At 46.9% G+C, this 24,568-nt stretch overlaps 1 protein-coding gene across 2 annotated transcripts in view; it reads right to left on the bottom strand.

The window, feature by feature from the left end:
* Positions 1-24,568, bottom strand: part of pcca (propionyl-CoA carboxylase subunit alpha) — a 47,362-nt gene that overhangs the window by 6,952 nt on the left and 15,842 nt on the right. For both annotated transcript variants that reach the window (XM_090207191.1, XM_090207190.1), the window contains 12 exons: positions 15,657-15,788; positions 13,938-13,974; positions 13,186-13,264; positions 12,825-13,022; positions 12,359-12,509; positions 12,055-12,198; positions 11,766-11,840; positions 9,262-9,330; positions 9,082-9,157; positions 8,577-8,790; positions 6,886-6,988; positions 3,023-3,175 (listed from right to left, as the gene is read on the bottom strand). In XM_090207191.1, coding sequence (XP_090063317.1) covers positions 3,023-3,175; positions 6,886-6,988; positions 8,577-8,790; positions 9,082-9,157; positions 9,262-9,330; positions 11,766-11,840; positions 12,055-12,198; positions 12,359-12,509; positions 12,825-13,022; positions 13,186-13,264; positions 13,938-13,974; positions 15,657-15,788 — 1,431 coding nt within the window. The remainder of the gene's footprint in view (positions 1-3,022; positions 3,176-6,885; positions 6,989-8,576; positions 8,791-9,081; positions 9,158-9,261; positions 9,331-11,765; positions 11,841-12,054; positions 12,199-12,358; positions 12,510-12,824; positions 13,023-13,185; positions 13,265-13,937; positions 13,975-15,656; positions 15,789-24,568) is intronic.

Below are 24,568 nucleotides of genomic sequence, written 5' to 3'. Positions count from 1 at the left end.
GTCACCCCAGTTCAGATACAGGTCAACCAACCAGGTTAACTAGGTGTTGATCTGTAACCAACCAGGTTAACTAGGTGTTGATCTGTAACCAGCCATAATAAAGGTCTATTCAACTCCAGCCTGGTAACTAGGTGTTGGTCTGTAACCAGCCTGGTAACTAGGTGTTGGTCTGTAACCAGCCTGGTAACTAGGTGTTCGTGTGTAACCAGCCTGGTAACTAGGTGTTGTTCTGTAACCAGCTGTACTAAAGGTCTATTCAACTTCAGCCTGGTAACTAGGTGTTGTTCTGTAACCAGCCTGGTAACTAGGCGTTGTTCTGTAACCAGCCTGGTCCTAGGTGTTGTTCTGTAACCAGCCGTACTAAAGGTCTATTCAACTCCAGCCTGGTAACTAGGTGTTGGTCTGTAACCAGCCTGGTAACTAGGTGTTCGTGTGTAACCAGCCTGGTAACTAGGTGTTGTTCTGTAACCAGCTGTACTAAAGGTCTATTCAACTTCAGCCTGGTAACTAGGTGTTGTTCTGTAACCAGCCTGGTAACTAGGCGTTGTTCTGTAACCAGCCTGGTCCTAGGTGTTGTTCTGTAACCAGCCGTACTAAAGGTCTATTCAACTCCAGCCTGGTAACTAGGTGTTGGTCTGTAACCAGCCTGGTAACTAGGTGTTGTTTTGTAACCAGCCTGGTAACTAGGTGTTGTTCTGTAACCAGCCTGGTAACTAGGTGTTGTTCTGTAACCAGCCTGGTAACTAGGTGTTGGTCTGTAACCAGCCTGGTAACTAGGTGTTGTTCTGTAACCAGCCTGGTAACTAGGTGTTGTTCTGTAACCAGCCTGGTAACTAGGTGTTGTTCTGTAACCAGCCTGGTAACTAGGTGTTGGTCTGTAACCAGCCTGGTAACTATGTGTTGTTCTGTAACCAGCCTGGTAACTAGGTGTTGTTCTGTAACCAGCCTGGTAACTAGGTGTTGTTCTGTAACCAGCCTGGTAACTAGGTGTTGTTCTGTAACCAGCCTGGTAACTAGGTGTTGTTCTGTAACCAGCCTGGTAACTAGGTGTTGTTCTGTAACCAGCCTGGTAACTAGGTGTTGGTCTGTAACCAGCCTGGTAACTAGGTGTTGTTCAGAAATCAGCCTTGTAACTAGGTGTTGTTCTGTAACCAGCCTGGTAACTAGGTGTTGTTCTGTAACCAGCCTGGTAACTAGGTGTTGTTCTGTAACCAGCCTGGTAACTAGGCGTTGTTCTGTAACCAGCCTGGTCCTAGGTGTTGTTCTGTAACCAGCCGTACTAAAGGTCTATTCAACTCCAGCCTGGTAACTAGGTGTTGGTCTGTAACCAGCCTGGTAACTAGGTGTTGTTTTGTAACCAGCCTGGTAACTAGGTGTTGTTCTGTAACCAGCCTGGTAACTAGGTGTTGTTCTGTAACCAGCCTGGTAACTAGGTGTTGGTCTGTAACCAGCCTGGTAACTAGGTGTTGTTCTGTAACCAGCCTGGTAACTAGGTGTTGGTCTGTAACCAGCCTGGTAACTAGGTGTTGGTCTGTAACCAGCCTGGTAACTAGGTGTTGTTCTGTAACCAGCCTGGTAACTAGGTGTTGTTCTGTAACCAGCCTGGTAACTAGGTGTTGTTCTGTAACCAGCCTGGTAACTAGGTGTTGGTCTGTAACCAGCCTGGTAACTAGGTGTTGTTCAGAAATCAGCCTTGTAACTAGGTGTTGTTCTGTAACCAGCCTGGTAACTAGGTGTTGTTCTGTAACCAGCCTGGTAACTAGGTGTTGTTCTGTAACCAGCCTGGTAACTAGGTGTTGTTCTGTAACCAGTCTGGTAACTAGGTGTTGTTCTGTAACCAGTCTGGTAACTAGGTGTTGTTCTGTAACCAGTCTGGTAACTAGGTGTTGTTCTGTAACCAGCCTGGTAACTAGGTGTTGTTCTGTAACCAGCCTGGTAACTAGGTGTTGTTCTGTAACCAGCCTGGTAACTAGGTGTTGGTCTGTAACCAGCCTGGTAACTAGGTGTTGTTCTGTAACCAGCCTGGTAACTAGGTGTTGTTCTGTAACCAGCCTGGTAACTAGGTGTTGTTCTGTAACCAGCCTGGTAACTAGGTGTTGGTCTGTAACCAGCCTGGTAACTAGGTGTTGTTCTGTAACCAGCCTGGTAACTAGGTGTTGTTCTGAAACCAGCCGTACTAAAGGTCTATTCAACTCCAGGCCTGGAGGGCAACAGGAGACCTACGTCTGGAGACCTACGTCTGGAGCTGGACTAGAACATACCCAGGATGAGCTGGACTAGAACATACCCAGGATGAGCTGGACTAGAACATACCCAGGATGAGCTGGACTAGAACATACCCAGGATGAGCTGGACTAGAACATACCCAGGATGAGCTGGACTAGAACATACCCAGGATGAGCTAGACTAGAACATACCCAGGATGAGCTAGACTAGAACATACCCAAGAGGAGTGAGAGCTAAGGGATACAGGGGGACACAGTGGTCTTCTATGTCCTCAGGAGAGGAAGCCTGGAAGCAGCTCAGCAGGGGTGTCTCCTCCTCTCCAACACAAAGACAGAATCCTCCAGCTGACGCAGCAGTGGACAGGACAGAGGTACTTACTGAGCCCCTCATCAACCTCCTCCCAACCCCCCCATGCCCGATCAGACCCCCACGGCCCAGCCCCAGGTCCCTAAAGGAGGAAAGGGAAGTGATGTCGCCCCGTGACAAGTTCCTGTGGAGCCTGCGTTCAAAGCCCCCCACCAGGGTGTGAGCAGCACAGAGCTGTTTATAGCTGGCTCCTTTCAAAGCCTCTGATACATAACGGATGGTCTTCTCTTCCTGACATTCTGTGTAGTGTGGGGGTCTGGGGGGTATTGGGGGTCTGGGACTAGGCTGGATGGGGATGTGTAGACGGGGAACTGACGACGACTTGGATCGACAGATAAGAGGAACGTCACTAAATGTGTGTACATACACGAAAAACATACACACGACCACTAAGACACGATTCATACATTCACCAGAATGAATTACTCACCTGTGTGCCCAGGTACTGTAGAGTGATGTCTCCTCCTGCGTCTCTAGACAGACACTGTAGAACCCTGGGGGTTCTGTTGATGGTGACAGGCAGCAGGGCTGAGGCCAGGTTCCACTCTCCACTAACCTCCACCGTAACTCCATCCACCTCCACCTGCCAGGGGGGCCAGAGGGTCATTTCATTACTACACTCTACTTATTATTCTGATACAAGACATTTGCTTCCCATGTGGAGAGACTGCAGGTTGATATGCTGGAAGAGACCGTCTGCAGCCTGACAGCAGGAGGAGCAGCTATGTTGAACCACTTGGGAAAATAACAGCATCAGATAGTACTGTTGGGCAGAGGAGACACCCAGTATCCACTACTAGAGGACAGGGGAGAGACCCAGTATCCACTACTAGAGGACAGGGGAGACACCCAGTATCCACTACTAGAGGACAGGGGAGACACCCAGTATCCACTACTAGAGGATAGGACCAGGGAAAGACCCAGTATCCACTACTAGAGGACCAGGGAGAGACCCAGTATCCACTACTAGAGGACCAGGGAGAGACCCAGTATCCACTACTAGAGGACCAGGGAGAGACCCAGTATCCACTACTAGAGGACCAGGGAGAGACCCAGTATCCACTACTAGAGGAGAGGACCAGGGAAAGACCCAGTATCCACTACTAGAGGACCAGGGAGAGACCCAGTATCCACTACTAGAGGACCAGGGAGAGACCCAGTATCCACTACTAGAGGACCAGGGAAAGACCCAGTATCCACTACTAGAGGAGAGGACCAGGGAAAGACCCAGTATCCACTACTAGAGGAGAGGACCAGGGACAGACCCAGTATCCACTACTAGAGGAGAGGACCAGGGACAGACCCAGTATCCACTACTAGAGGAGAGGACCAGGGAGAGACCCAGTATCCACTACTAGAGGAGAGGACCAGGGACAGACCCAGTATCCACTACTAGAGGAGAGGACCAGGGAGAGACCCAGTATCCACTACTAGAGGAGAGGACCAGGGAGAGACCCAGTATCCACTACTAGAGGACCAGGGAAACCCCCAGTATCCACTACTAGAGGACCAGGGAGAGACCCAGTATCCACTACTAGAGGACCAGGGAAAGACCCAGTATCCACTACTAGAGGACCAGGGAGAGACCCAGTATCCACTACTAGAGGAGAGGACCAGGGAAAGACCCAGTATCCACTACTAGAGGACCAGGGAGAGACCCAGTATCCACTACTAGAGGACCAGGGAGAGACCCAGTATCCACTACTAGAGGACCAGGGAGAGACCCAGTATCCACTACTAGAGGACCAGGGAGAGACCCAGTATCCACTACTAGAGGACCAGGGAGAGACCCAGTATCCACTACTAGAGGACCAGGGAAGACCCAGTATCCACTACTTGAGTACCAGGGAAAGACCCCGTATCCACTACTAGAGGAGAGGACCAGGGACAGACCCAGTATCCACTACTAGAGGAGAGGACCAGGGACAGACCCAGTATCCACTACTAGAGGAGAGGACCAGGGAGAGATCCAGAATCCACTACTAGAGGACCAGGGAGAGACCCAGTATCCACTACTAGAGGACCAGGGAGAGACCCAGTATCCACTACTAGAGGACCAGGGAAAGACCCAGTATCCACTACTAGAGGACCAGGGAGAGACCCAGTATCCACTACTAGAGGACCAGGGAGAGACCCAGTATCCACTACTAGAGGACCAGGGAGAGACCCAGTATCCACTACTAGAGGACCAGGGAAAGACCCAGTATCCACTACTAGAGGATAGGACCAGGGAAAGACCCAGTATCCACTACTAGAGGACCAGGGAGAGACCCAGTATCCACTACTAGAGGATAGGACCAGGGAAAGGACACAGAACCCAGCACCAGTCGTTCCTCTCCTGGGGGGTACTGGCCCCTAGTTTGATGTGTGGTTCAGTGGTTCTGGGTGACCAGGAGAGGCTGATTAGGAGCACATGTTATCATGGTTCAAGGAAAACAACCCACCAGACCAGGGACTGCAGGTGTCTAAACACCCAGCCACCGAGTGATGTCTGTCGGCCAGGACAACCCCTCCTCCCCCTCACCACCTGGACCTCAGCTCCATTCAAGCCCCCTCACAGAGAGAAGGGCCGGCAGCCTTCATTCTCTCTACCAAACCACAGGGATATATAGTGGGGTCTCAAATGATTGACACCATGATAATTTATCAGCAAAAATGACTGTATAAAACATATAACTCAAATACTGAGCTATATTGTTTGCTCAAATAAATGGGAAAAGTATATTATTTTATACTAATACAATATTTTGTTTTATTAACAAGTATTTTTTTAATCTCTAAAAAGGTTAGGGGTCAAGATGATTATACACCTCTGTTTTCAATACTTCACCTTGCGAGGATAACAGTAACGAGCCTTTCTCTAAAATGTTTTAGGAGAACACATTAGGAGGGATCTTGGACCGTTTCTCCATACAGAATCCTTCCAGATCTTTGATATCCTTCGTCTGGTCTTATCAACTGCCCTCTTCAAGTCAAAAGGTTTTCACCGGGTTTGGAGGAACGGTATTGGAATGTATTAAAAACAGTCCATAATTTTATTTTATTTTTTATTTTACCTTTATTTAACCAGGTAGGCAAGTTGAGAACAAGTTCTCATTTACAATTGCGACCTGGCCAAGATAAAGCAAAGCAGTTCGACAGATACAACAACACAGAGTTACACATGGAGTAAAACAAACATACAGTCAATAATAAAGTATAAACAAGTCTATATACAATGTGAGCAAATGAGGTGAGAAGGGAGGTAAAGGCAAAAAAAGGCCTTGGTGGCAAGGTAAATACAATATAGCAAGTAAAACACTGGAATGGTAGTTTTGCAATGGAAGAATGTGCAAAGTAGAAATAAAAATAATGGGGTGCAAAGGAGCAAAATAAATAAATAAATTAAATACAGTTGGGAAAGAGGTAGTTGATAGGGCTAAATTATATGTGGGCTATGTACAGGTGCAGTAATCTGTGAGCTGCTCTGACAGTTGGTGCTTAAAGCTAGTGAGGGAGATAAGTGTTTCCAGTTTCAGAGATTTTTGTAGTTCGTTCCAGTCATTGGCAGCAGAGAACTGGAAAGAGAGGCGGCCAAAGAAAGAATTGGTTTTGGGGGTGACTAGAGAGATATACCTGCTGGAGCGTGTGCTACAGGTGGGAGATGCTATGGTGACCAGCGAGCTGAGATAAGGGGGGACTTTACCTAGCAGGGTCTTGTAGATGACATGGAGCCAGTGGGTTTGGCGACGAGTATGAAGCGAGGGCCAGCCAACGAGAGCGTACAGGTCGCAATGGTGGGTAGTGTATGGGGCTTTGGTGACAAAACGGATTGCACTGTGATAGACTGCATCCAGTTTGTTGAGTAGGGTATTGGAGGCTATTTTGTAAATTACATCGCCAAAGTCGAGGATTGGTAGGATGGTCAGTTTTACAAGGGTATGTTTGGCAGCATGAGTGAAGGATGCTTTGTTGCGAAATAGGAAGCCAATTCTAGATTTAACTTTGGATTGGAGATGTTTGATATGGGTCTGGAAGGAGAGTTTACAGTCTAACCAGACACCATAATGTTGATCCCTTTGAGTAAAAAACTAAACGTAACTTGTTAAACAAAATGTCTTTCTCTGAGTAATTATATTAGTATAAAATAATATAAATTCCCCTTTTTGTTGCATAAAACAGATCTCAGTATTTAAATGATTTACCTTTTACAGCTTTTTGCTCATCTTTATCAAGGGTGTCAATAATTTCGGACCCCACTGTGTGTGTGTGTGTGTGTGTGTGTGTGTGTGTGTGTGTGTGTGTGTCGCTCACAGTGAACGTGGATCCAGAGCGTGACACAGCGACCGTGTGGCTTCCCTTCTCCAACTCCACACACAGCTCCCACTGCCTCTGCTCCTGGGGGGTGGTGGACACCCTGAAACACACACACACCACTTTCCCATTAGTATCCGTCTCTGAGAGCTATTCTCTGAGGGTCAGAGGAAGCTGTATAAACAGAGTCAGCTCCTCCACTGACTGACAGCTGCCTCCTCTCTCTCCCGACACCAGAGACCAGTCTGCTGCTCTGTTACAAAGCTGAACCAAGGAGAACCCAGCCAGCTGACCTCTCAGACAACCTTCCGAATACAACTTCTATTAACAAAGACACGTGAAATGAGCATGGTATAAATTAACATAATCAACAGCTCCAAAACATACAAGTTTAGCTTTTGAACCAGAAATTCAAAATATATAAAATGTTTATAAAATGTTGATGGCTAACTATAGTGTTGAGGCTTTACTGATCCTGCTCTCTGGAACACTCCACTGTAGAAGGATCTGTCTGGTGTATCCCTGCTCTGAGAGAGGAAGGGGGGAGGGAGGAGACAGGAGGGGTGAGGGAGGAGGAGACAGGAGGGGTGAGGGAGGAGAGAGGAAGGGGGAGGGGGGAGGAAGGGAGGAGACAGGAGGGAGTGAGTGAGTGAGTGAGTGAGTGAGTGAGTGAGTGAGTGAGTGAGTGAGTGAGTGAGTGAGTGAGGGAGGGAGGGAGGGAGAGGTGAGGGAGGGAGGAGAGAAGGGAGGAGAGAAGGGAGGGAGGGGGCCTCTACCACTGACTGCAACTTCAAAGACCGACCCCCGGCGGTTCATGAACAACGAAAGGAAACCATCCGAAAAAGAAAGAAGAAAATGTGGCCAGATGTTTAGACAGATGGCAGGGCTGACAGAGAGAATCAAGTCTAACAGTTTGACCAGCAGACTGCTACACCACGCTAGGATACAGCTCTGTTAACTGGTGACATATTGCAGGACTGAGCCGGTGCTACAAACAATGGAACATGTAAAACACTGGTTTAAACACACAACACAATAATAACCTCTGTAAAAACAGACAATGGACATTCAGACACAGTGAAACAGCACAACAACTCTTTCTGATGTCAACTAGAACCTCTTGGTGTTTTTACCTCCTCTCTGTTTGATTTAACCAGGTAAGTCATTGAGAACACATCTTTTACAGTATCAACCTGACCAAGATGGTGCTTCATCTACAGTGCCTTGCGAAAGTATTCGGCCCCCTTGCCACCTTTTGCCACATTTCAGGCTTCAAACATTTTTAACGGACCTCTGAGACTATCACAGTGCAGGTGCATTTATACGGAGACTTGATTACACACAGGTGGATTGTATTTATCATCATTAGTCATTTAGGTCAACATTGGATCATTCAGAGATCCTCACTGAAAGGGGCTGAATAATTTTGCACGCCCAATTTTTCAGTTTTTGATTTGTTAAAAAAGTTTGAAATATCCAATAAATGTCGTTCCACTTCACGATTGTGTCCCACTTGTTGTTGATTCTTCACAAAAAAATACAGTTTTATATCTTTATGTTTGAAGCCTGAAATGTGGCAAAAGGTCGCAAAGTTCAAGGGGGCCGAATACTTTCGCAAGGCACTGTATGTGCTGTTCCAGCACCAATTCTTACAAGAAGTTCCCACAGTTTTTTGAATTGGTTTAATTTACCTGAGATTACCCAGGAACCTCTGGGAGCGGAGCTGTGCGGAGACGTAGAGAGCGGCTGCGGTGGCGACGAGCTCCCTGCGACCCTCGGAGGTCAGCTGGTGACCTTTGAACCCCTCTGGGTATACCTCTGGCAGGAAGTTAGTGGTGATGTCACCAGAGATGAAGCGAGGGTGGGTGATGATCTCTCTGAGCAGGGGGATGTTGTGGGTCACACCTGGACAGTCACACACACAGGAACAACAGACAGAGACAGGTAGAGATCAGACCCCTGGACAGTCACACACACAGGAACAACAGACAGAGACAGGTAGAGATCAGACCCCTGGACAGTCACACACACAGGTACAACAGACAGAGACCAGTAGAGATCAGAACCTCTACATGTGTGTAGCTATACAGAAAATGTCAGAGTCTTGAGGTACTGAAGATGCTTCCAGAAAGCTCTAACACCCAACACAGAGTGAGTGAGTGAGTGAGTGAGTGAGTGAGTGAGTGAGTGCCTTACCTCTGATGACGTAGTTATCGAGAGCCGCCTCCATCCTCTGCAGGGCTTCAGCGCGCGTGGCGCCATAGGTCACCAGCTACGGCGAGCACAGAGGGACATTCACGTTATAGATCAGTAAAACATATTGGAAAGGGCAATGTGATTGTGTTGGGCAGTTTGAGGGAGAACACAGCAGCTGACCTTGGAGATCATTGGGTCATAGTAGATACTGATGTCACTTCCTTCTTGGATGCCACTGTCCACACGCACCTGATAGAGAGGAGACAACATGTCAGTGTGACTACATGTCAATAAGACTACATGTCAATAAGACTACATGTCAGTGTGACTACATGTCAGTATGACTACATGTCAGTATGACTACATGTCAATATGACTACATGTCAGTGTGACTACATGTCAGTGTGACTACATGTCAATATGACTACATGTCAGTATGACTACATGTCAGTATGACTACATGTCAGTATGACTACATGTCAGTATGACTACATGTCAATATGACTACATGTCAATATGACTACATGTCAATATGACTACATGTCAGTATGACTACATGTCAGTATGACTACATGTCAGTATGACTACATGTCAGTATATGACTACATGTCAATATGACTACATGTCAGTATGACTACATGTCAGTATGACTACATGTCAATATGACTACATGTCAATATGACTACATGTCAGTATGACTACATGTCAGTATGACTACATGTCAGTATATGACTACATGTCAGTATGACTACATGTCAATATGACTACATGTCAATATGACTACATGTCAGTATGACTACATGTCAGTATGACTACATGTCAGTATGACTACATGTCAATATGACTACATGTCAGTATGACTACATGTCAGTATGACTACATGTCAGTATGACTACATGTCAATATGACTACATGTCAATATGACTACATGTCAATATGACTACATGTCAGTATGACTACATGTCAGTATGACCACATGTCAGTATGACTACATGTCAGTATGACTACATGTCAGTACGACTCAAGTCTTCCAGGAAGATAGAAATAGGACATGTAGTATGTATTTCCATGTTGTTTCATGTTTACATAACATAACATATCAATAACAATTAAAGCCATTTCAAAAGCAATAGTTTTGACATCAGGGGGAGGACAGGAAGATGTAAATATGACACTATTATTAGTAGTCATAACAACAAGCATTGTGATGCTGTACATCTGAGGCCTGACGAGAACAGCAGCAGTGTTCCGTGGAAATATCCTGTCAGGTTCAGAGAGGTCAACACACGTCATCAGCAGAAATAACAGAGGTCAACACACATCACGTCTTCAGTAGAAATAACAGAGAGGTCAACACACATCACGTCTTCAGCAGAAATAACAGAGAGGTCAACACACATCACGTCTTCAGCAGAAATAACAGAGAGGTCAACACACATCACGTCTTCAGCAGAAATAACAGAGAGGTCAACACACATCACGTCTTCAGCAGAAATAACAGAGGTCAACACACATCACGTCTTCAGTAGAAATAACAGAGAGGTCAACACACATCACGTCTTCAGCAGAAATAACAGAGAGGTCAACACACATCACGTCTTCAGTAGAAATAACAGAGGTCAACACACATCACGTCTTCAGTAGAAATAACAGAGGTCAACACACATCACGTCTTCAGTAGAAATAACAGAGGTCAACACACGTCTTCAGCAGAAATAACAGAGAGGTCAACACACATCACGTTTTCAGCAGAAATAACAGAGAGGTCAACACACATCACTTCTTCAGCAGAAATAACAGAGGTCAACACACATCACGTCTTCAGTAGAAATAACAGAGAGGTCAACACACATCTTCAGTAGAAATAACAGAGAGGTCAACACACATCTTCAGCAGAAATAACAGAGAGGTCAACACACATCTTCAGCAGAAATAACAGAGGTCAACACACATCACGTCTTCAGCAGAAATAACAGAGAGGCCAACACACATCTTCAGCAGAAATAACAGAGAGGTCAACACACATCTTCAGCAGAAATAACAGAGAGGTCAACACACATCTTCAGCAGAAATAACAGAGAGGTCAACACACATCACGTCATCAGTAGAAATAACAGAGAGGTCAACACACATCATCAGCAGAAATAACAGAGAGGTCAACACACATCTTCAGCAGAAATAACAGAGAGGTCAACACACATCTTCAGCAGAAATAACAGAGAGGTCAACACACATCATCAGCAGAAATAACAGAGAGGTCAACACACATCATCAGCAGAAATAACAGAGAGGTCAACACACATCATCAGCAGAAATAACAGAGAGGTCAACACACATCATCAGCAGAAATAACAGAGAGGTCAACACACATCATCAGCAGAAATAACAGAGAGGTCAACACACATCATCAGCAGAAATAACAGAGAGGTCAACACACATCATCAGCAGAAATAACAGAGAGGTCAACACACATCATCAGCAGAAATAACAGAGAGGTCAACACACATCATCAGCAGAAATAACAGAGAGGTCAACACACATCATCAGCAGAAATAACAGAGAGGTCAACACACATCATCAGCAGAAATAACAGAGAGGTCAACACACATCATCAGCAGAAATAACAGAGAGGTCAACTCAGAGCATATGCACACAAGCAAAAAGTGTACATGCATGTGACTCACCTTTGGGAGGTTGATGGGTTCCTGGTACTGTGACAGGCGTCCAATGGAGGGCAGGCCAAAGGACTTGTAGGGGTCCTGGAGAAGGAGAAACATGCTTTATAAACGGGTTATAACTGCCTAATTAAACTCTCCATAACCTCTATAACACACGGGAAGTGTCCAGCAGACAGTGGGGACCCAGAAAGCGCTTCGTAGAGAGAAGTGACACATTCACAAGGCAGCAGAAGGGCCACGGTTGACCGGCTTCACTCTACGGTACAGAGCAGAACAAGTGTTCAGTGATGCCCACCTCAGCGTAGACTCGGCTCTCTATAGCCCAGCCGTTGATGGGGACGTCTTCCTGTTTGTGTAGCAGAGGGAAACCCTTGGCCACACGGATCATCTGCTGCACCAGGTCCAGACCAGTGATGCACTCTGTGATTGGGTGCTCCACCTGAAGGGGGGGAGGCAAAGGTCAGCGGTCGGGTCAACCACTCAGAGGGGAGGACCGGGTTGGTTACAGGAAGTCACTTGGTTCAAGTGTCTGTGACTTGTCACGTCACAGAAAAACACACACAGAGACTAAACTACGGCTTTCTTCCGTACGGCCCCACCTGAAGGCGAGTGTTCATCTCCAGGAAGTAGAAGTTCTTGTTGGAGTCCACCAAGAACTCCACGGTCCCGGCAGAGGAGTAGTGGACTGCTTTAGCCAGCTGTACCGCTTGCTCCCCCATCGCACGACGCGTCTCTGGGTCCAGGAACGTACTGCAGAGAGGAGGACAGAAATCACAGAACTTACAACCCAAGACATGTATTTAATGTAAACTTTATTTAACTAGGCAAGTCAGTTGAGAACAAATTCTTATTTACAATGACCACCTATAAAGGGCCAAACCCGGACGACGCTGGGCCAATTGTGCGCCACCTTATGGGACTCCCAATCACGGCCGGATGTGATGCAGCCTGGATTTGAACCAGGGACTGTAGTGACGCCTCTTGTAGTGACCACTGCGCCACTCGGGAGCCCACCTGGGACTTACACCAATGAATAAGTTAAAGGTGAAAACATTGACCCCTGACCTTGGAGCCTCCTCCACCACCTTCTGGTTCCTCCTCTGGATAGAACACTCCCTCTCGTTCAGCCACAGAGCATTACCATGCTTATCAGCCAGGACCTGGATCTCAATGTGTCTGGGGTTGTCTACAAACTTCTCTATCAGCAGACGGTCGTCTCCGAAACTAGACGCAGCCTCCTGTGAGGACAAACGAAAACCTTCCCTGGGAAAGACAGAATGGAAACGGTTTATTCAAGTCTAATTAAATGTCTTAAAAAAGTCTATAAATATCTTATTGCCATGTGTAGAGACATATAAATAATTGTATAATTGAAATGCTTTTATTATATTTTAATTGCATTAATTACAGTAATAACGAATCTCACCTGGTCTCATCATCGTTCCAGGCGATCCTCATGCCTTTCCCCCCTCCTCCTGCTGAGGCCTTGATCATCACCGGGTAGCCTGATCAACAACACAATATGACCCGGGTAGCCTGATCAACAACACAATATGACCCGGGTAGCCTGATCAACAACACAATATGACCGGGTAGCCTGATCAACAACACAGTATGACCCGGGTAGCCTGATCAACACCACAATATGACCCGGGTAGCCTGATCACCAACACAATATGACCCGGGTAGCCTGATCAACAACACAATATGACCCGGGTAGCCTGATCAACAACACAATATGACCCGGGTAGCCTGATCAACAACACAATATGACCCGGGTAGCCTGATCAACAACACAATATGACCCGGGTAGCCTGATCAACAACACAATATGACCCGGGTAACCTGATCAACAACACAATATGACCCGGGTAGCCTGATCAACAACACAATATGACCCGGGTAGCCTGATCAACAACACAATATGACCCGGGTAACCTGATCAACAACACAATATGACCCGGGTAGCCTGATCAACAACACAATATGACCCGGGTAGCCTGATCAACAACACAATATGACCCGGGTAGCCTGATCAACAACACAATATGACCCGGGTAGCCTGATCAACAACACAATATGACCCGGGTAGCCTGATCAACAACACAATATGAAAATTCTGCATGGAGGCCAGGCAAATATTTTTTTAATTAATAAATTGAATTTTGATTCACTTACCGATGTCTCCTGCAATCTTCACAGCGTCCTCCACGTTCTGAGACAGGAGACAGAGTTGTAAGTTCCACCAACCACCAGCAGAGGGAGGGCTCACCCTCATCTCCTCAACCATCCCTTTGTTCCTCTGTGTCTCCCTGCCTGTCTGTGTCTCCCTGCCTGCCTGTCTCCCTGCCTGCCTGCCTGCTTGTCTGTCTCCCTGCCTGCCTGCCTGCCTGCTTGTCTGCCTGCCTGCTTGTCTGCCTCCCTGCCTGCCTGCCTGTCTCCCTGCCTGCCTGCCTGCTTGTCTGTCTCCCTGCCTGCCTGCCTGCTTGTCTGTCTCCCTGCTGCCTGCCTGCTTGTCTGTCTCCCTGCCTGCCTGCCTGCTTGTCTGTCTCCCTGCCTGCCTGCCTGCTTGTCTGTCTCCCTGCCTGCCTGTCTGTCTCCCTGCCTGCCTGCCTGCCTGCCTGCCTGCCTGCCTGCCTGCCTGCCTGCCTGTCTCCCTGCCTGCCTGCCTGTCTGTCTGCCTGCCTGCCTGCCTGCCTGCCTGCCTGCCTGCCTGCCTGCCTGCCTGCCTGTCTCCCTGCCTGCCTGCCTGTCTCCCTGCCTGCCTGCCTGTCTCCCTGCCTGCCTGCCTGCCTGTCTCCCTGCCTGCCTGCCTGTCTCCCTGCCTGCCTGCCTGCCTGTCTGCCTGTCTTCCTGCCTGTCTCCCTGCCTGTCTGTCTGCCTGTCTCCCTGCCTGCCTGTCTCCCTGCCTGTCTGCCTGTCTCCCTGCCTGTCTGTCTGCCTCCCTGCCTGCCTGCCTGTCTGTCTCCCTGCCTGCCTGCCTGTCTGTCTGTTTGTCTCCCTGCCTGTCTGTCTGTCTGACTACCTGCCTGTCTGTCTGTGTGTCTCCCTGCCTGTCTGTCTGTCTGTCTCCCTGCCTGTCTGTCTGTCTGCCTGACTGTCTGAATCCCTGCCGGTCTGCCTGACTGTCTGACTCCCTGCGGGTCTGTCTGTCTAGCCCATCAATCATGCCCTGGGGGCAGCATAGGTAGAAGAGATCACCCCATCAGAGCTGTTGTTGCCCCCCTGGCCTGTGACAGCTACGTGACAACAACCATCTGTATCTATTTATCTACTAGCCATCAGCAGGAGAAGTGTTAAACATGGCCCACACAGCTCTATTAGGACCATCACTGTATACAGAGGAGGGGAAGAGCAGGAGAGGAGAGAGGGGGGAGAGGAGAGTGGAAGAGCAGGAGAAGAGAGGTGGGAGAGGAGAGAGAGAGAGAGGTGGGAGAGGAGAGAGAGAGAGAGGTGGGAGAGGAGAGAGAAAGGTGGGAGAGGAGAGAGAGAGAGGTGGGAGAGGAGAGAGAGAGAGGTGGGAGAGGAGAGAGGAAGAGCAGGAGGAGAGAGAGGGGGAGAGGAGAGTGGAAGAGCAGGAGGAGAGGGGGGAGAGGAGAGTGGGAGAGCAGGAGGAGAAAGAAGGGAAGATTGAGAGAGACCGAGAAAGGCAAATGGCTGAGGAAAGAGGGGGTAGAGGAGAGAGGGGGTAGAGGAAAGAGGGGGTAGAGGAGAGAGGGGGTAGAGGAGAATAGAGATGGAGGGGGGAAACAAATGCCTGTGTGTAGAATGAGGGATAATGAAGACCAGATCTGAGTGGTACTGTTAAAATGTAGATCCAGTTTGATTTGTTGCCAGGACGATCCTAAGCTTCCTGAAAGTTGTTGCCAGGACAACCATGTTGACAGTATAGCTCACCTCGACGACCCCGTCGAACCCAGGGATGACGTTGACATTGGCTGCCTTGGCTAGGAGCTTGCTCTCGATCTTGTCGCCCATGGCATGGATGGCGTGGGTGTCCGGTCCTATGAACACCACGTCTTCTGCTGCCTGCAGGAGACCAACAACAACATCACCACATCAGAGAACAGCCATACACTGGAACCACTGAGACACTGGAACCACTGAGCTGCTACCTATACCAGCCTACATAATGAACAGACCTGGGTCAGTATAGATCTGCTACCTATACCAACCTACATAATGAACAGACCTGGGTCAGTATAGATCTGCTACCTATACCAACCTACATAATGAACAGACCTGGGTCAGTATAGAGATGCTACCTATACCAACCTACATAATGAATAGCCCTGGGTCAATATAGATCTGCTACCTATACCAATCTACATAATGAACAGACCTGGGTCAGTATAGAGATGCTACCTATACCAACCTACATAATGAACAGACCTGGGTCAGAATAGAGATCTGCTACCTATACCAATCTACATAATGAACAGACCTGGGTCAGTAGAGAGATGCCACCTATACCAACCTACATAATGAACAGACCTGGGTCAGTATAGAGATGCCACCTATACCAACCTACATAATGAACAGACCTGGGTCAGTATAGAGATGCCACCTATACCAACCTACATAATGAACAGACCTGGGTCAGTATAGAGATGCCACCTATACCAACCTACATAATGAACAGACCTGGGTCAGTATAGAGATGCCACCTATACCAACCTACATAATGAACAGACCTGGGTCAGTAGAGAGATGCCACCTATACCAACCTACATAATGAACAGACCTGGGTCAGTATAGAGATGCCACCTATACCAACCTACATAATGAACAGACCTGGGTCAGTATAGAGATGCTACCTATACCAACCTACATAATGAACAGACCTGGGTCAGTATAGAGATGCCACCTATACCAACCTACATAATGAACAGACCTGGGTCAGTAGAGATCTGCTACCTATACCAACCTACATAATGAACAGACCTGGGTCAGTAGAGAGATGCCACCTATACCAACCTACATAATGAACAGACCTGGGTCAGTATAGATCTGCTACCTATACCAACCTACATAATGAACAGACCTGGGTCAGTAGAGAGATGCCACCTATACCAACCTACATAATGAACAGACCTGGGTCAGTATAGAGATGCTACCTATACCAACCTACATAATGAACAGACCTGGGTCAGTATAGATCTGCTACCTATACCAACCTACATAATGAACAGACCTGGGTCAGTATAGATCTGCTACCTATACCAACCTACATAATGAACAGACCTGGGTCAGTAGAGAGATGCCACCTATACCAACCTACATAATGAACAGACCTGGGTCAGTATAGAGATGCTACCTATACCAACCTACATAATGAACAGACCTGGGTCAGTATAGAGATGCCACCTATACCAACCTACATAATGAACAGACCTGGGTCAGTATAGAGATGCCACCTATACCAACCTACATAATGAACAGACCTGGGTCAGTATAGATCTGCTACCTATACCAACCTACATAATGAATAGCCCTGGGTCAGTATAGAGATGCTACCTATACCAACCTACATAATGAACAGACCTGGGTCAGTATAGAGATGCCACCTATACCAACCTACATAATGAACAGACCTGGGTCAGTATAGAGATGCCACCTATACCAACCTACATAATGAACAGACCTGGGTCAGTAGAGAGATGCCACCTATACCAACCTACATAATGAACAGACCTGGGTCAGTATAGAGATGCCACCTATACCAACCTACATGATGAACAGACCTGGGTCAGTAGAGAGATGCCACCTATACCAACCTACATAATGAACAGACCTGGGTCAGTATAGAGATGCTACCTATACCAACCTACATAATGAACAGACCTGGGTCAGTAGAGAGATGCCACCTATACCAACCTACATGATGAACAGACCTGGGTCAGTATAGAGATGCCACCTATACCAACCTACATGATGAACAGACCTGGGTCAGTATAGAGATGCCACCTATACCAACCTACATAATGAACAGACCTGGGTCAGTATAGAGATGCCACCTATACCAACCTACATAATGAACAGACCTGGGTCAGTAGAGAGATGCCACCTATACCAACCTACATAATGAACAGACCTGGGTCAGTATAGATCTGCTACCTAAACCAACCTACATAATGAACAGACCTGGGTCAGTATAGATCTGCTACCTAAACCAACCTACATAATGAACAGACCTGGGTCAGTATAGAGATGCCACCTATACCAACCTACATAATGAACAGACCTGGGTCAGTATAGATCTGCTACCTAAACCAACCTACATAATGAACAGACCTGGGTCAGTATAGAGATGCCACCTATACCAACCTACATAATGAACAGACCTGGGTCAGTATAGAGATGCTACCTATACCAACCTACATAATGAACAGACCTGGGTCAGTATAGATCTGCTACCTATACCAACCTACATAATGAACAGACCTGGGTCAGTATAGAGATGCCACCTATACCAACCTACATAATGAACAGACCTGGGTCAGTAGAGAGATGCCACCTATACCAACCTACATGATTATAGTGGTTGAATTGGTTCCATTGTACCAGGCAGCTCAAGAATTTAAACGTGTTCGACATTTTTCACCAATTTCAGTATTTATCACAAATGTGTCATTTAGAAGACACTCTTATTCAGAGAGACTTACAGTTTATCTCCCCTAAACATAGCGAGGTGGGACAACCACATCTCAGTCATAGTGAGGTGGGACAACCACATCTCAGTCATAGTGAGGTGGGACAACCACATCTCAGTCATAGTGAGGTGGGACAACCACATCTCAGTCATAGTGAGGTGAGACAACATCTCAGTCATAGTGAGGGGGGACAACAACATCTCAGTCATAGTGAGGGACAACCACATCTCAGTCATAGTGAGGTGGGACAACCACATCTCAGTCATAGTGAGGTGGGACAACAACATCTCAGTCATAGTGAGAGACAACCACATCTCAGTCATAGTGAGGGACAACCACATCTCAGTCATAGTGAGGGACAACCACATCTCAGTCATAGTGAGGGACAACAACATCTCAGTCATAGTGAGGGACAACCACATCTCAGTCATAGTGAGGTGGGACAACCACATCTCAGTCATAGTGAGGTGGGACAACAACATCTCAGTCATAGTGAGGGACAACAACATCTCAGTCATAGTGAGGGACAACAACATCTCAGTCATAGTGAGGTGGGACAACCACATCTCAGTCATAGTGAGGTGGGACAACCACATCTCAGTCATAGTGAGGTGGGACAACCACATCTCAGTCATAGTGAGGTGGGACAACCACATCTCAGTCATAGTGAGGTGGGACAACCACATCTCAGTCATAGTGAGGTGGGACAACCACATCTCAGTCATAGTGAGGGACAACAACATCTCAGTCATAGTGAGGGACAACAACATCTCAGTCATAGTGAGGGACAACCACATCTCAGTCATAGTGAGGTGGGACAACAACATCTCAGTCATAGTGAGGGACAACAACATCTCAGTCATAGTGAGGGACAACAACATCTCAGTCATAGTGAGGGACAACCACATCTCAGTCATAGTGAGTTGGGACAACCACATCTCAGTCATAGTGAGTTGGGACAACCACATCTCAGTCATAGTGAGGTGGGACAACCACATCTCAGTCATAGTGAGGTGGGACAACCACATCTCAGTCATAGTGAGGTGGGACAACCACATCTCAGTCATAGTGAGGTGGGACAACCACATCTCAGTCATAGTGAGGTGGGACAACCACATCTCAGTCATAGTGAGGGACAACAACATCTCAGTCATAGTGAGGGACAACAACATCTCAGTCATAGTGAGGGACAACCACATCTCAGTCATAGTGAGGTGGGACAACAACATCTCAGTCATAGTGAGGGACAACAACATCTCAGTCATAGTGAGGGACAACAACATCTCAGTCATAGTGAGGGACAACCACATCTCAGTCATAGTGAGTTGGGACAACCACATCTCAGTCATAGTGAGTTGGGACAACCACATCTCAGTCATAGTGAGGTGGGACAACCACATCTCAGTCATAGTGAGGGGGGACAACCACATCTCAGTCATAGTGAGGGGGGACAACCACATCTCAGTCATAGTGAGGGGGGACAACCACATCTCAGCCATAGTGAGGGACAACCACATCTCAGTCATAGTGAGGGACAACCACATCTCAGTCATAGTGAGGGACAACCACATCTCAGTCATAGTGAGGGACAACCACATCTCAGTCATAGTGAGGGGGGACAACAACATCTCAGTCATAGTGAGGGACAACCACATCTCAGTCATAGTGAGGGGGGACAACAACATCTCAGTCATAGTGAGGGACAACCACATCTCAGTCATAGTGAGGGGGGACAACAACATCTCAGTCATAGTGAGGGGGGACAACAACATCTCAGTCATAGTGAGGGACAACAACATCTCAGTCATAGCGAGGTGGGACAACAACATCTCAGTCATAGTGAGGGGGGACAACCACATCTCAGTCATAGTGAGGTGGGACAACCACATCTCAGTCATAGTGAGGTGGGACAACCACATCTCAGTCATAGTGAGGTGGGACAACCACATCTCAGTCATAGTGAGGTGGGACAACCACATCTCAGTCATAGTGAGGTGGGACAACCACATCTCAGTCATAGTGAGGGGGGACAACCACATCTCAGTCATAGTGAGGGGGGACAACCACATCTCAGTCATAGTGAGGTGGGACAACATCTCAGTCATAGTGAGGGACAACAACATCTCAGTCATAGTGAGGGACAACCACATCTCAGTCATAGTGAGGTGAGACAACCACATCTCAGTCATAGTGAGGGGGGACAACCACATCTCAGTCATAGTGAGGGGGGACAACAACATCTCAGTCATAGTGAGGGACAACCACATCTCAGTCATAGTGAGGGACAACCACATCTCAGTCATAGTGAGGGACGACAACCACATCTCAGTCATAGTGAGGGACGACAACCACATCTCAGTCATAGTGAGGTGGGACAACCACATCTCAGTCATAGTGAGGTGGGACAACCACATCTCAGTCATAGTGAGGTGGGACAACCACATCTCAGTCATAGTGAGGTGGGACAACCACATCTCAGTCATAGTGAGGTGGGACAACCACATCTCAGTCATAGTGAGGTGGGACAACCACATCTCAGTCATAGTGAGGTGGGACAACCACATCTCAGTCATAGTGAGGTGGGACAACCACATCTCAGTCATAGTGAGGTGGGACAACCACATCTCAGTCATAGTGAGGTGGGACAACCACATCTCAGTCATAGTGAGGTGGGACAACCACATCTCAGTCATAGTGAGGTGGGACAACCACATCTCAGTCATAGTGAGGTGGGACAACCACATCTCAGTCATAGTGAGGTGGGACAACCACATCTCAGTCATAGTGAGGTGGGACAACCACATCTCAGTCATAGTGAGGTGGGACAACCACATCTCAGTCATAGTGAGGTGGGACAACCACATCTCAGTCATAGTGAGGTGGGACAACCACATCTCAGTCATAGTGAGGTGGGACAACCACATCTCAGTCATAGTGAGGTGGGACAACCACATCTCAGTCATAGTGAGGGACAACAACATCTCAGTCATAGTGAGGGACAACAACATCTCAGTCATAGTGAGGGACAACAACATCTCAGTCATAGTGAGGGACAACAACATCTCAGCCATAGTGAGGGACAACCACATCTCAGTCATAGTGAGGTGGGACAACATCATCTCAGTCATAGTGAGGGACAACAACATCTCAGTCATAGTGAGGGACAACCACATCTCAGTCATAGTGAGGTGAGACAACCACATCTCAGTCATAGTGAGGGGGGACAACAACATCTCAGTCATAGTGAGGGACAACCACATCTCAGTCATAGTGAGGGACAACCACATCTCAGTCATAGTGAGGGGGGACAACAACATCTCAGTCATAGTGAGGGACAACCACATCTCAGTCATAGTGAGGGACAACCACATCTCAGTCATAGTGAGGGACAACCACATCTCAGTCATAGTGAGGTGGGACAACAACATCTCAGTCATAGTGAGGGACAACCACATCTCAGTCATAGTGAGGGACAACCACATCTCAGTCATAGTGAGGTGGGACAACAACATCTCAGTCATAGCGAGTACATTTTTCTTCAATAAAGCAGCTATAAGCAAAGTCAAAGCTGGCGAGGACAAAAATAAGTCAAATGTGAAATAGGTAAAAGATACAGGAAGAGTCTCCATCACAGACATTTCTTGTCAGTCAAAACAGTGCCGTCTTGGGAACTCAACACAAACCCCTTCAGGCTGTAATAGTTGAGGCCTAGTCTCCTGATGTCACATCTACCCCTCCTACATTACCCACTAGCCCTGGACACATGACAGTACTTAAGGCTTATAAACAGGGAAAGAAAGAGGGACGAGAAGAAGGGCGCTTGTTCTCTCTCTCGTTGTCTTTGTGTTGTATAGAGCCCGTTGGATATTGCTTCCTGCCTCACACACAGTGGCAGAGCCTCAGGGCCCATCGTCAGGCCTACAGCTGGGCAGTAATGCTGTGGCCCAAATGGCAACCTATTCCCTATGAAGTGCATCCCCTTTGACTGGGCACTGGTCAAAAATAGTGCACTATATAGGGAATTGGGTTCCATTTGGGTCGTAGCCTAAGGGCCTGTTATTAGTATGGAGATTCACCCTCAATGACTCCCAATTCAGCACCATTAAAGTGAATGGGCCCTGGTTCCCATAGCATGACACACAAGACAAAGGCAGAGAAGGAGAAGAGGGGGACTCAACCCAGAGATAATTCTGCTGTTTGTAAATAATAAGCTTAGCTGAGAGGGACAAAGAGAAGAGTGGTGAAGAGAGAAAACAGAAGAACAAAACCCCTACTTTAGTGAAATGATTTAAGTTTTACACAAAAGGTACCTTCATTCTCATTTCATCAGTAGGCTTCCTTGTTAGACTTTGACTTGGTTGTAGAGATCACTGTTTGAACAATATTTACAACTCCTCCATCTTGGCTCCAGATCACTGTTTGAACAATATATACACAACTCCTCCATCTTGGCTCCAGATCACTGTTTGAACAATATATACAGCTCCTCCATCTTGGCTCCAGATCACTGTTTGAACAATATATACAACTCCGCCATCTTGGCTCCAGATCACTGTTTGAACAATATATACAACTCCTCCATCTTGGCTCCAGATCACTGTTTGAACAATATATACACAACTCCTCCATCTTGGTTCCAGATCACTGTTTGAACAATATATACACAACTCCTCCATCTTGGCTCCAGATCACTGTTTGAACAATATATACACACAACTCCTCCATCTTGGCTCCAGATCACTGTTTGAACAATATACACAACTCCTCCATCTTGGTTCCAGATCACTGTTTGAACAATATATACACAACTCCTCCATCTTGGCTCCAGATCACTGTTTGAACAATATATACACAACTCCTCCATCTTGGCTCCAGATCACTGTTTGAACAATATATACACAACTCCTCCATCTTGGCTCCAGATCACTGTTTGAACAATATATACACAACTCCTCCATCTTGGCTCCAGATCACTGTTTGAACAATATATACACAACTCCTCCATCTTGGTTCCAGATCACTGTTTGAACAATATATACACAACTCCTCCATCTTGGCTCCAGATCACTGTTTGAACAATATATACACAACTCCTCCATCTTGGCTCCAGATCACTGTTTGAACAATATATACAGCTCCTCCATCTTGGCTCCAGATCACTGTTTGAACAATATATACAACTCCGCCATCTTGGCTCCAGATCACTGTTTGAACAATATATACAACTCCTCCATCTTGGTTCCAGATCACTGTTTGAACAATATATACACAACTCCTCCATCTTGGCTCCAGATCACTGTTTGAACAATATATACACAACTCCTCCATCTTGGCTCCAGATCACTGTTTGAACAATATATACACAACTCCTCCATCTTGGCTCCAGATCACTGTTTGAACAATATATACACAACTCCTCCATCTTGGCTGCAGATCACTGTTTGAACAATATATACAACTCCTCCATCTTGGTTCCAGATCACTGTTTGAACAATATATACACAACTCCTCCATCTTGGCTCCAGATCACTGTTTGAACAATATATACAACTCCTCCATCTTGGCTCCAGATCACTGTTTGAACAATATATACACAACTCCTCCATCTTGGTTCCAGATCACTGTTTGAACAATATATACACAACTCCTCCATCTTGGCTCCAGATCACTGTTTGAACAATATATACACAACTCCTCCATCTTGGCTCCAGATCACTGTTTGAACAATATACACAACTCCTCCATCTTGGTTCCAGATCACTGTTTGAACAATATATACACAACTCCTCCATCTTGGCTCCAGATCACTGTTTGAACAATATATACACAACTCCTCCATCTTGGTTCCAGATCACTGTTTGAACAATATATACAACTCCTCCATCTTGGCTCCAGATCACTGTTTGAACAATATATACAACTCCTCCATCTTGGCTCCAGATCACTGTTTGAACAATATATACACAACTCCTCCATCTTGGTTCCAGATCACTGTTTGAACAATATATACAACTCCTCCATCTTGGCTCCAGATCACTGTTTGAACAATATTTACAACTCCTCCATCTTGGTTCCAGATCACTGTTTGAACAATATATACACAACTCCTCCATCTTGGCTCCAGATCACTGTTTGAACAATATATACACAACTCCT

The sequence above is a fragment of the Oncorhynchus mykiss genome, chromosome 18 (genome assembly GCF_057628025.1).
Source record: "Oncorhynchus mykiss isolate SJ-2025 chromosome 18, ASM5762802v1, whole genome shotgun sequence".
Classification (NCBI taxonomy): domain Eukaryota; kingdom Metazoa; phylum Chordata; class Actinopteri; order Salmoniformes; family Salmonidae; genus Oncorhynchus; species Oncorhynchus mykiss.
This window is presented reverse-complemented; position numbering and strand designations above follow the sequence as displayed.